The 13,436-nt window shown below is 46.6% G+C and overlaps 1 protein-coding gene across 1 annotated transcript in view; it reads left to right on the forward strand.

The window, feature by feature from the left end:
- The first annotated feature begins 361 nt into the window (after positions 1–361).
- Positions 362–13,436, forward strand: part of CBARP (CACN subunit beta associated regulatory protein) — a 49,658-nt gene continuing 36,583 nt past the window's right edge. Inside the window, exons 1-3 of the mRNA XM_030219913.1 lie at positions 362–376; positions 740–892; positions 11,680–11,825. Coding sequence (XP_030075773.1) covers positions 362–376; positions 740–892; positions 11,680–11,825 — 314 coding nt within the window. The remainder of the gene's footprint in view (positions 377–739; positions 893–11,679; positions 11,826–13,436) is intronic.

Genomic DNA, 13,436 nt, shown 5'->3' on the forward strand with positions numbered 1-13,436 from the left:
GCAGCTCTTCTTTCTTGTTGGATCTGGGTGAGTGGGAGCTCTCCTGGACAGCTTTTCATCAGATCATGTCATGTTGAGGTGTTGCAATAATGGGCCTCAGGCTCAGAAGAACAATGCTAAAATGCCCAGATTCTTCAGCAAGGGTAAGAAGAATGGTTCAGGGGTGATCGATGCCCTGCTCCAGCACTGGCCAAAGGACCATCTCCTTTACATTTTTCAATCATGGCTGATGATAGGCCGAGTCATAGGATGCATTATGAGTCATTGGGGTCTGGTGGCGCTGGAGGCTGTCCCCCCAGAGGGGTCTTCTTTCGCAGGATCCAGCTCTCATGGAGGATACCTCCCCCTTTGGGCTTATGGCATGGCTGTTGAAAAGGTGAGACTAAAGAAGAAGCGCTATCTGGAACGCGTTATTGCTAACATCTGCAAGCGAGAAAGCGTTCCACTTCAGTTACTTACGCAAGAGTTTAGAGGATGCTTGAATCCTGGTGTATGGCAGCATGCCTTCATGCATCAGTGGCACACATTCTTTCCTTCTTGCAGGATGGTCTAGAGAAATGCCTGGCCTTAAGTCCTCTGAAGGTCCAAGTTGCGGCACTGGCCTGTGGTAGGGGTCGCATGCAGCCTTCCTTGCAACACATCTAGATATAGTCTATTTTCTTCAAGGGGGGGTGTTAAATATATATGTCCTCCCAGGCAAACCATTGTGTGTTCCTGGAACCTTAATCTGGTTCTCCAGGCTTTCCAGAGGCTGCCTTTTGAGCTGTTTGATCATCTCTCCTTGAAGGATCTCACTTTAAAGACAGTTTTCCTAGTGGCGATTGCCTCATCTAGAAGAGTTTCGGAATTGCAGGCTTTGTCATGCAGGGATCCTTTCCTCTACTTTACTGAGGTGAGTGTGATCATCATTCATCCTCCCAAACGTGGTGTCAGGTTTTCACTTGAATTGGCCAATCTACCTCCTGGCCTTTCGTAGAGAGGATTATCTGGATGGTTTTCATTCCCTTCGCTGTTTGAACATGCATGGTTTCTTACCAGGTACTTGGGGGTCACCAATGACTTCTGGTGGATGGATCATCTTTTTTTCTTATTTCCTGGACATCGAAAAGGAGATCAAGCCTCTAATGCTACCATTGCTAGATGGCCAAAGGAGGCATTGGTTTGGCATACTTGCTGGCGGGGAAGTCTCCCCCCACTGCTTCTGAAAACAGATTCCACTAGGGCGCAAGCAGCTTCCTTTGCAGAATCGCAAGTGGTTACTACTGATGAGATTTGTCGTTCCATCACTTAGTCCTCGGTTCACACATTTTCGAAGCACTATGGACTGGACGTTTTGGTTTGCAGGAATGCAGTCTTTGAGGCCTCAGTGTTGTCTGCTCAGATTTCCATGTCCCTTTCTACTTGAGGACTGCTTTGCTATATCCCACAAGTCTCTGGATTGATCTGTGGGATGCTATGAAAAGAAAAATTAGTTCTTACCTGTTAATTTTCTTTCCATTAGTCTCAATAGATCAATCCAGAGGTAGGTTTTTGACCTAGAATGTTTGCAGAGGCAGTATTCCAATACATAGACATACAAAACAAAACTATGCAAAGAAAGAAAAAGACATTTCAGTACCCTTGGGGGGGGGGAGGGGAGGAGGGCTGTTGTTTTCTTCCTTCAGGATGATTTTCTTCGTGGTTTGGTTCTAAGTTTAAAATTAAAAAAAAAAAAAGAGTTAAGACCTTTTTAGAGGCAGGAGACCTTGATGTTCAGTCTTCCTATATACTGCTTTAGTATCAACAATACTGAAACCGAGGCTGTTGCACAGTACCATATATGGCAGAGCTCTGGCGTGCTCTCTATCTCCACCTGCTGGTAGATGGGCATAACTGCAAATCTCTGGATTGATCTGTCAAGACTAATGGAAAGAAAATTAACAGGAAAGAACTACATTTCCTATCTCTCCCCTTGTACCCTGATGTGAACCTCAATGCCCATACCTCTCCTCTCCCCTCATGCCCTGAGATCCCCACCTATCCTCTTGCACTGAAAAGAACCCCAATACCCACACCTCTCCCCTCATGCTCTGAGGTTAACCTCAATACCCATACCTCTTCTCTTGCAATGAAGTGAAGCCTGATCCCACACGCCTTCTGCTGATCCCCAATACACAAACCTTTCCCTCAATACCCACACCTCTCTCCTGATACCCTAAGGCAAACCTCAATACTCACGTTTGCACAGACATGAACCCCAATACCCACATGTGTCCCACCTTCATGCCCTGAAGCAAATCCTAAATATCCCCTCCTCTCGCCTCATGCTATGTGGTAACTTCCTGATATTTACACTCCTACTCTCTACCCCTCTCATCCTGAGGTGATCCCCCAATATTTTTTTAGATATTTTGGATTTCATAATTCTTTTTTTTTTTTTTTTTAATATTTTCAATGATACACAATACAATGTGACCATGCAATTCACATTTAGATCCATAAACAGAAAATCATTTCATTTAACACATAAGGAAACAGTGAGAACATTTTTTCTGTCCACACAAAAAAAAAGAAATTGATTCCAAGATAGGAAAATTTTTTTTTTTAACAAGAATATTAAATTAATACGCAGTTGCTACCTCTGTTCATACTCCAGCCTGTTGTGTAGGAGGGCATATAACATTTACTTCACCTCTAGCATCTAGGAAATCTTTAAGCTGTTTAGGGTCCACAAATTGAAACTGTTTACCTTCAAACATTACATTACAAATACAAGGAAAACGTAATACAAAATTTGCTTTAATGGCCTCAACTCTGGGTCGCAGTTCCAAAAAGGCCCTGCGTCTCATTTGTGTTGGCCTAGATAAATCTGGAAAAATCCTAACCTTGGAACCCATAAACATGCTATCTAAATGTCTCAGGGAAAGCCTTAGTACTGCATTCCGGTCTGGTTCCAGCACAAAAGTGACCAGCATAGTCGTCCTGTGAGTGATTACTTCCAAAGAGCTTTCCAGGAAGGAAGTAAGATTCATTTCTGCCTCCGTCCCTCGTATAGGGGGTTCTCCTATTGTCCCCTTAGTGTTCCAGATATAATAGGCCCGAGTTATAGGAGGCAATGAGTCTTTATCCATTCCTAGTAAATCAGTCATGTATTTTTTCACCATGTCCATTGGGGAAATTAAAGGAGATTTGGGGAAATTAAGGAACCGAAGGTTAAGTCTACGAGCTTGATTTTCTAGGTATTCTATAGATGTTAATTGTAATCTGCATTGAATGATCCTGATCAGTTTGTGGTATAAGCCTGTATTAAATAACTAAGGGGCATTTTTACTAAGCTGTGGTAAAAAGTGGCCTTAGCACACTTTTATGCAGGGGGGTTTTCCTGTATGCTAAGGCCATTTTTGCCACAGCCGTAAAATGGCCAGTTTTCTATTATTTGTATTAATGGCCATGTGTTAATATTCAACAACAAATAAACCAAAACACTACTGTAATTCTATAAATCACAATTCCATTCTGATTGCTATCTTCTCGAATCTATAATTCTGCTTTCTTTGGAGTGTGAAGAACATATATCATTGTTAGGAGGAGGGAGGGGCATGGGAGGGCAGCAGGGGTTCTGTTGGGGAGAGGTGTTGGTGGGTAGGATATTGTAGGGAATTTCTGGGGGGGGGGAGGTAAAGTGATGGGGAGTATTATGTAACCTTTTATGTTGTCACCTTGTTTGGACTTTTTATTGACAAGTTTGCTTTTCTGTGATGACACTTCTGATAAATGTGATCTGTTTATTTGGAGGCATATTTTCAAAGCACTTAGCCTCCCAAAGTTCCATACGTTTCTATGGAACTTTGGGAGGCTAAGTGCTTTGAAAATAAGCCCCTTGGTGACTTAAGAATAAAAATATTCAAAATAATCGCAATTTCAAACTCTCCTAACAGTTTTTTGTTAGGGATAGGAAAAAAACTCATAAAAATAGGGTAGCTACATAATGTTATCCTTGCTCCCCGCTTTTCAATCACTGGCTCAAAAAAACATGTGTTAATGGTGCCATTAGCACGTAACCATTAAAAATAATTACCGTATGAGTGCTTACCACCACCCATTTTGTAGGCATTAAGAACTCACGTGTTAATCCTGTGCTAACCAGTAAGCACGCAGTAATGTAGCTGTGCTGACTGATGAACGCAGGAATGCCCCCCTGACACGCCCCCCTAAAAAAAAAAGATTTTTTTAGTGCATGGATTAGTGCTTATTAAATTGGCACTTACCACAGGACGGCTGAGTGCGTCCTGCAATACGCCATTGTAAGCTGCGTTAGGCAGGGGCAGACTGACAGTGACCTGGGCCTCTGGGCAGTGAGGGTCATTGGGCCCTCCCGGGGCCACTGCCCGCTGCCCCTCCCACTGCCACTGGCTGCCACCCCACCATCACCGCACTGCCGCCACCATCCCCCTCCCACACAATACACCCACTGCCGCAGCTGCCAATCCCCTCCCGCACACTACAGTCCCCTGAGCCTCAGCTCTTTCCAGTCCTACCCTTGAAGGGCCCTGGTGGTCTAGTGGCTTCTTCAGGGGGGGGGGGGGCAGGAAAGAACCCCACTATTTCCTGCCTACTACTGCCATTGTGCCCCGATGCCGCTGTGTTTTCAAAATAGGTGCCAAGATTTTCCATGGTAGTCTCACAGGTCTCGACAGTCTTGCGAGACTGCCACAGGGAGTCTCGGCAGCCATTTTTAAAACACAGTGGCATCAAGCAGAGTAGCTGCAGCTGGCAGGAAAGAGTGTTGTTCTTTCCTGCCCCCACAGAGGCCACTAAACCACCAGGGTCCTCCAAGGTAGGACTGGAAAGAGCCCACTGAGGCTCGGGGGCTGTAGTGTGTGGGAAGGGGTTGGCAGCTGCAGCGGTAGGAGGGGCTGTATTGTGTGGGAGGGGGATGGTGGCGGCAGCGCGGAGGTGGTGGGGTGGTGGCCAGGAAGTTAACCGGGTGCTAATACTGGCTGCAACCGAGTAAGTCCTGGTATGGTATTCGGTGCCGATGGCTAGATAAGAGCCAGCATTGAGTACCCAGGTCTAACTCAGCCAGCAGTAGCCAGTATTTAAAACAACACTGACCTCATCCAGCTGAATATTTCCTCCAAGGTTGATAGACACATCCTTTTTGAAGAAAGGATGTGGGTTCTTCAACTTGGAAAATAGATGACTGAGAGAGATATGATAGAAGTTTATGAAATCATGAGTGAGGAGAAATGGTGAGAGAAACAGTTAACACAAAAACAAGAGGACACACCATGAAACTAATGACCAGCAGATTTAAAACAAATCATAGAGAGATTGTTTTCTGGTTTTGTTTTTGCACAACACTTAATTAAACTGTGAACTCTGTTGTCACAGAATGTGGTCAACACAACTAACATAGCAGGGCTCAAAAGAGGTTTGGAGAAGTTCTTGGTGAAAATGTCCATAAAAAATTATTAGCCAAGTCGACTTGGTAGAGCAAGTGCCCATCCCTGAAAATGAGCTATGAGAAATATCTACTTTTTGGAATCTGCCAGGCAGTGGCGTAGCCAGAAGTCAATTTTTGGGTGGGCCAACAGGTTGGATGGGTGGGCACTAGACAGTGGTGTGCTGGTAAATGTTTAATAACAGGCTCTCTCCCCGGTCCACCTCTGCGCCCCCCCCCCCCCCCTGTCCACCTCCCCTCAAAATTGCAGAGCTGGCTATAGCCGGGGAGAGAGCCTGGGGGGTGGGGGAGGCAATGCATTACTCTCTCCAGGAAAAAAAACATTAAATGATCCCAGGTTCCAATCTAATTCATGTTTAATGTGGGATAAAATGCCATAAATAAGTAAATAAATATAAACTTTTAATGTTGAGCACCTGATTCTCAAAGTGGACATGTTCCAATCATTATAATGAAAATAAAATGATTTTTTTCTACCTTTGCTGTCTGGTGACTTTGTTTTTCTGATCATACTGGCCCAGTATCTGATTCTGCTGCTATCTGTCCTCTTTACTCCGTTTCCAGAGCTTCCTTTCCATTTATTTCTTTACTTTCCGCCTTTCTTCTGCATTTCTTGCTCTGGGTCCTCCGCAGACTTGACTGTCCAGTGGATCCAGCTTCTGCCTATTTTCTTCATCCATGTGCAATTTTCTCCTCTCTTCCTTTTCCCTCATCTCCTTCCTCACTCTTCCCTCCCCTCCATCCATGTCCAGCATTTCTTCTCTCTCCCTTCCCTTTCCTCCATCCATATCCAGCAGCCTCCTCTCTCCTGCCCTTCCCTCCATCCATCCATGTCCAGCAACCCTCCTCTGCTCCCTGACCTCCCCTCCATTCACCCATGTCCAGCAACCTTCCTCTCTCCTCTTCCCTCCCCTCCATCCACCCATGTCCAGCAACTTTCCTCTCCCCTCCATCCATCCATACCAAGCAATTCTCTTCTCTCCCCTGCCCCTATCCATCCATCCCCAGCAATTCTGTTCTTGCCCCTGTTCCCTCCATCCATCCATTCCCAGCAATTCTCCTCTCTCCCCTGCTCCCCACCTCCATCCATCCATCCCCAGCAATTCTCCTCTCTCCCCTGCCCCCCACCTCCATCCATCCATCCCCAGCAATTCTCCTCTCCCCTGCCCCCCACCTCCATCCATCCATCCCCAGCAATTCTCCTCTCTCCCCTGACCCCCACCTCCATCCATCCCGTGACTCTCCTCTCTCCCCTCCCCTCCTGCTCCCATCCATGTGTCCAGCGATTCTCCTTCACCCCATGCATCCTTCCCTCCCATTCCACCTGCCCGCCCTCTCTCTGACGGCAGCGCTTCCCAGACACTGCCTACCGCCACCACGATCTACCTCCTCCCTCTGTCTCACTCTGAACAGCAGCAGTAGCGTCGCGATTCAAACACGCTGCCTCCTGCTTCTAACCCGGAAGCATCTCCTCTGCAGAGGAAACGCTTCCGGGTTAGAAGCAGGAGGTAGCGTGTTTGAATCGCTACCGCTGCTGTTGAGAGTGAGACAGAGAGAGGAGGTAGATCGTGACGGGAGTAGGCAGCGTCTGGGAAGCGCTGCCGTCAGAGAGAAGGAGGCAGATGCAGGATCAGCGCTGCCTGCTCCCTCCGCTCCGCTACTGGGTGGGCCTGAACCCAAACTGGGTGGGCCTAGGCCCATCCAGGCCCACCCGTGGCTTCGCCCCTGCTGCCAGGTACTTGTGACCTGGACTGGCTACTGTCAAGAGAGGATTCTAGATATCATGGATCTTAGTACGACTCAGCATGGCTTTTCTTATGCTTTTATGTTCTAAATGGCAATCACAGGAGTTGTACAACTTCAAATCATCCACAAATAGTATGTGCAATATTATCTGGAGTTCATTAATGTCTCTAAGATTAAGACTAAATACCTAACTCGTGAGTTAACAAGAGTATTTAGTGGATTTAATGCCAGACAGAAAAAGAATGGTGACAAGGAATCTTCCTGAAATATTTTTTTATTGGATCTTGATGTTGGGAATGACAAATGTTTTATCTTCATAGTTCATCTATAGTGTAATCTACCACATTTTATAGTGTTCTTGATTAATTCAATCATTACTGCTGTAACTGGACAGGAAGAAGGAGCCCCCACTTACCCAGAAGCTCTCGATGGCTCAGCTCCATTCCCGCAGGCCTGGATATAGAGACTCTTATAGTATCACCTGTATATGTTTTCCGGAAGAAGAGGGGAACCTCCCCCCATCATGAATCTAGGGATGGGGTGCATGGGGCCCTCAGTCTAGCCCAGCCATGGAACCTAGGGTGAATGCAGGTGTCTCCCTTCTCTAGCCCCATCTTGAATTCTGGATGGGGGGATGCAGTGCAGGGATCCTCCAGGGGGAATGCAGTGCAGGGATCCTCCAGTCCAGCCTGGCCCAATCAGATTCTCAGAGGAAGGGGTGCAGAGATCTCCCAATCCGAGAGAGTCACAGGTTCTAGTTGGGGGGAGGGGTCAAGGGATTTAGTGTTCCATGGCTTGCAGTCATACCTCTGGTTACTGATGTTTCTCTTCTGTATCTTCTTCTCTGTCCTCTTCCAGGCTTCTCTCCAGCTGTTGTAGACCATGAGCGATGAGTTTCCAGTCTGGCAGAACATAAGTGATACCCCCACCGTGAGTATCTCTCTCTGGTTCTTTAATTCACCTTGGCTCCTCCTCCAAACAATGAATGAAGGATGATCATTGAGGCAGGTTCACTGTCACAATATAGCCCTTCACACAATGTAATGAATTGCACAGGAAGTAGAGAATGACATGGGAACAAAGTTTGTCCCCGTCCCGTCTTCGCCCCTTCTTGAGCAAGCTCAATCCCTTTCCCCACAAGCTCAGTCTGACCCCATCTACACAAGCCTTAAACAGTTATGATTTTATATTTAAATCATTTTATTAAAGTATAAAAAGGAACAATATTCTGTACAACTGTGGTTTATAAATCAAAAATAATAATAAAGAGCAAGGATCAACCCCCCCCCCCCCCCAGTCTCCCCCTTCCCACTTCACAAACATCCCCTCCACTACTGGGAAAACTGAACATGCCAAATTACTACAGAATACTACATAGAAAATTAATGCTAACAGAATACCTTGGTCACACACACAGAACACAAATGCGAAATACAGAATAGCTGACCAAAAACGATAAACATAAATCAAACCAGAATCCCAAGAAGCCACACCTTGCATATAGTGCAAAACCAAAGAAATAGAAAGGGACGCATTTCCTTCTATACTGTGCAAAATATAAAGATTGCATGCCAGGGATGGTAGGAAGTGCAACTAGGGCAACTGCCCCGTGGCCAGAGAGATCCCTAAGCCTGCTGGAAGCTGAAGGACGTCCCCTCCCAAATTTCTGCCCTGAGCCCTAGCCACATCTAACACCAGCTCTGGCAGGATACACATTTCAAATATGATACATTCTAAACAAAAAATATAAAATACAATTATTTTTTTCTACCTTTTGTTGTCTGGTCATTTTATTTTCAAATCATGTTGGTCCCATGCTCTTGTTTCTACTTCCCTCTGTCTTCTCCTAACTCACTTGCCAGGGTCTCCTGTCCATTTGGCATTTCTTCTTTCTCCATGCTCATCGTCCATTTTCCATCTCTGTGCCCCTATCTTTCCACATGTTCAGCATCTCCCTTCTCTATGTCCCTATACTTCCCTGTCCAGCATCTCCCCTATGTCCATATCCCTGCGTCCATCATCACCACTGTATGTCCCTATACCTTCCTCCTGTGTCCAGCACCACTTCTCTGTGTCCCTATGCCACCCAGCATCTCCTTTCTATGTTCTATTCACCCCCATGTGTAGCATTTTCTTCTGTGTCCATATACTCCCTCCCATGTCTAGCATTGCCCCTCTGTGTCCATATACTATCCCCATGCAGCATCTCCCTTTTGTGTCCCTGTCCCTATGCTCCCCTCCATGCCCCTCTGTATGCCTCCCTGTGTCCAGCTTCTCCCCTCTCTTCCTCCCCCACACTAATGTGTCTCTCTCCTCTCCAACCCCACCCCATCCAGCTTCTCTTCCTCTCTTCCCTACCCCCTCCAACATCTGGCCGGCCTGCTCTTCCTTTCTCCCTTCTGCTGTGTGTTCAGTATTTGACTCCCTTCATCCCCTTGATTCGGCATCTCTCATTCCCTCCCCTCCCCTCACCTCCCCTTGCAGGCCCAGCACTTTTTGTTCCTTCCCTCCAGCCCCTCTCTCCCTAACCTCCAGCAGCAGGGTCACTGAGAGGAGGGTTTGGGGGCAAAAATTCCCCGGGCCCGGCCTCCAAGGGGGGACCCGTCACCGGCATGCTTCTTCTTGCTTGCCTGCTTCCAGGTCTGTGTCTCTCCTGCTCCTTTGTGCCAGGAGGACCCGGACGATTGTATTAACGCAATAACCCGAGTTATCGCATTAATGCAATCATCCGGGTCCTGGCACACTGGAGCAGGAGATGACAGAACAAAATATGAGCAGTCAGAGACAAGATGGTAAGGAAGGGCGGCTTGAGTGGGGAGAGGAACGCATGTGGGAGGGGGCGGCGGGGGGGGGGGGGGCGGTCCTGCCATGGGCCCGGCTGTGTCTCTTGGTGGCCCTGTCCAGAACCCCCCCCATGGGTCCAGCACCTCTCTCTCTACCCTCCAGCAGCCCCCCCAACTGGGTCCAGCACCTCTATACCTTCCCTCCATTCTCCCATCGGTCCAGCATCTTTCTGCCTTCCCTCCAGCAGCACCCCCCCAGGATCCAGCACCTCTCTCCCTTCCCTCCAGCCCACCCCCCCCAATGCCTTCCCATGCAAAAACAAGAAGTTGCATCAGAAGGCAGGACTTGGCAGAGGGAAGGCCCCAGAGCAGGCCTGTGGGAATTGTTGTCAGGCGGCTCAATAAGGTAGAGATACCGCAGCGGGGGGGGGGGGGGGGGGGGGGGGGAGGAAGACACAGAGATGCCAGACCAAGGCTTTTTACTGGTCCTGCGGGGTGGTAAAAGTTTTGCTCTCACATTCGCAGTAAATCCTTGATGGAAGAGGGAGAAAAAGGTGAGCCTGGCAGACTGGATGGAAGGAAAAGAGAAGGGGCACAGTGGATGGAAGGGAGAATATAGAAGCATAGAAAAATGTAGACAGATAAAGACCATATGGCCTTTCCAGTCTGCCCATCCATGCCATCGACTCTCCCTATTACTGTCTTAAAGATCCTATGTATTTATCCCAAGTTCTCATGAATTAAGATACTGTTCTTGTCTCCACCACTTCCACTGGGAGGCTGTTCCATGATTTCACCACCCTAACTGTGAAGAAGTATTTCCTCAGGTGACTTCTGAATCTGTCTCCTTTCACCTTCCTCCTATGCCCTCTTGTTCCAGAGCTTCTTTTCAATTGAAAGAGACTCTCCTCCTATGCATTTATACCAAATGGGTATTTAAATGTCTATCATATCTCCCCTCTCTCATTTTTCTTCCAAAGGGGAGATGGATGGAAAGATGGGGAGAGAAAGAGGGGAGATGCTGGGTGGCGAGGGAAAGAGGGTAAATGCTGGAGTGCAGAGAAAGAGGAGATGCTGGGTGGAAGAGAGAGAGGGGAGACAATGAATGGAAGGGGGTAAAGAAAGGGGAGACACTGAATGGAAGGATGGGGAGAGAAAGAAGGGGAGACACTGGGTGGAATGGGATAAGAGGATTGGATTAGTGAGACTGAGAAATAAGAGGAATGGGAATAGAAGAGCCAGAGTAAGGGAAAGAGATGAAAAGCTGTAGGTAGACAAAGTAAAAAGAGGGAAACTGAAGACTGGTTAGTAAGAATGAATTAAAACTGGACAGAGAGACAGAAAAATAAATTGAAGAAAGCTGAAAGGAAAAGGCCATTTCAAAATCTTTGCTGAGGCACTTGGTCGAAATTTGTTCGACTTAGGAGATTCTTGACCTGAAGAAGTTGAGAAACACTGTACTAAGAAATGCATGTATCAGCTCTTCTGTCACACATCACAACCCACATCAGCATTCACATCATTACCACACGTCATTGTAATATGCGTTATCCCACCTGCCAACATGCATCACTTCCGTCCTCACTCTCTGTCATCCAGTCCTATGATCACCCACATCTTCTTCTGCATTACTGCAACCCTCTTGTCATTGTGACCTTACTCTTTTTCCTATCTCTAGAACCCTCTCTTCTCTTGTGTCTGTTGCAGACAGCCTCTAGTGAGGTGGGGTTGCAGGATGGGTATGCGCTGCTCCTTGTGCTACTCTCCATCTTCATTGGGGGCACTGTGGTACTGCTGGTGGGTGTTTTGATCATCTGCAGGCGTTGCTGTGAAACGGGTCGCCGGTACTCCAGGTAAGAACTGTATTCTGAACCCGCTGCAGGATGGTTGTGCCAGGGTTTCTGAAGGGGTAAGGGATTCTTAACAGTTGTAGAACCCTGAAAACCTTTTCTAGGGGTGTTAAAGTAGAAATCAAGAGGCCTTTAAAACAAATCCGGCAGAACAGAGCAAAAAGAGAAAAGATATTGTAATAGGGGACTTGAATCATGTTTTGTGTTTGTGCCTGAGGCTGGTCTATATTGGAGTAAACATTGCAATCACCCTTTGTACTGGACAGTAGTAAATAAAATGGCAAATGTAAACAAGAGCTCTAGAGGATTGACCGCTGCTGGAGGGAGGGTACTGGGCTGGATGGACCGTTGGTCTGGCCCAGTGTGACTGTTCCTATATATGTTCTTGACTACAGACCAGCAGATTTGAGAGTGGTGCTGTGCCAGATAAAATGGTAGAATCTATAGTTAGGAAAAGAATTATTGGCCACATGGATGGGCACGTCTATGTTTTCAATAAAATGGTATCCAAATCAGGTTAAATACAGAATTAACAGAAAAGTCTTGCTTTCCCAATCTGTTAGATATTTTTTTGGAAGGGGTTAATAAGACATGTGAAATAGGATGAGCTGGTTGTTATAATATATCTAGATTTTCAGAAAGTGTTTGATAGAACTTCTGTTGTGAAGTTCCAGAGGAAAATTTAAAGAATCATGGAATAGGAGGCAACACCCTACAGTCAACTGGAAACTGGTTACAAGATAGAAAACAGAATGTAGGGTTACATGGTCACTTTTCTCAATGGAGAAAGGTATGTAGAAGAGCTCCCCTAGGGATCTGTACAGGGGACCAGTATATATTCATTAATGGTTTGGAAAATGGAGTAACAAGTGAGCTGATTAAATTCGCAGATGGCACAAAATTATTCATCGTTGTAAAACCATAAGTAGACTGTGAGGAATTGCAGAAGGGCCTTGGGAGACTGTGCATCAAAATGAAATTTAATGTAGATAAATGCAAAGTGATGCACACAGGGGAGAATAATCTTAGGTACATGAAACTGGGTTTTGTATTAAGAGTTACCATCCAGGAAAAGGATCTTGGAGCTATTGTTCATAATACGTTGAAATCCTCAGCCCAGTGTGCCACAGTGGCCAAGAAACAGCAAACAGGGATTATTCAAAAAGGGACGGAGAACAAAAATGAGAATGTCATAATGCCTCTGTGTCAATCCATGCTGTGTCCGCACCCTGGGGAGATTTCTGTAAATAGCTCTGAAAGAAAATCGGTGCTAAGTGCTATTCTGTACAAGCCACGCGCTGATTACCCGCACCTAACTCCATAAGCCAGAAGTTCGCCTGCTGAAACCTGGCACCCAAGTTAGGCGCTTATGCCCAGTATTCTATAACTACGCACAGAACCTTTTGGAACTCCCCGACATAGCCCTGCCTCCTTTTCAGTTACACACTATGAAGGAGTGGAGTGGAGGAGTAGCCTAATGATTAGTGCAGTGGGCTTTCATCCTGGCAACCTGGGTTCAATTCCCACTGCAGCTCTTTGTGACCTTGGGCAAGTCACTTAACCTTCCATTACCCCAGGCACAAAAAACTTACATTGTGAGCCCCCTAGGCACAG

The sequence above is a fragment of the Microcaecilia unicolor genome, chromosome 11 (assembly GCF_901765095.1).
Source record: "Microcaecilia unicolor chromosome 11, aMicUni1.1, whole genome shotgun sequence".
In the NCBI taxonomy this organism is placed as follows: Eukaryota; Metazoa; Chordata; class Amphibia; order Gymnophiona; family Siphonopidae; genus Microcaecilia; species Microcaecilia unicolor.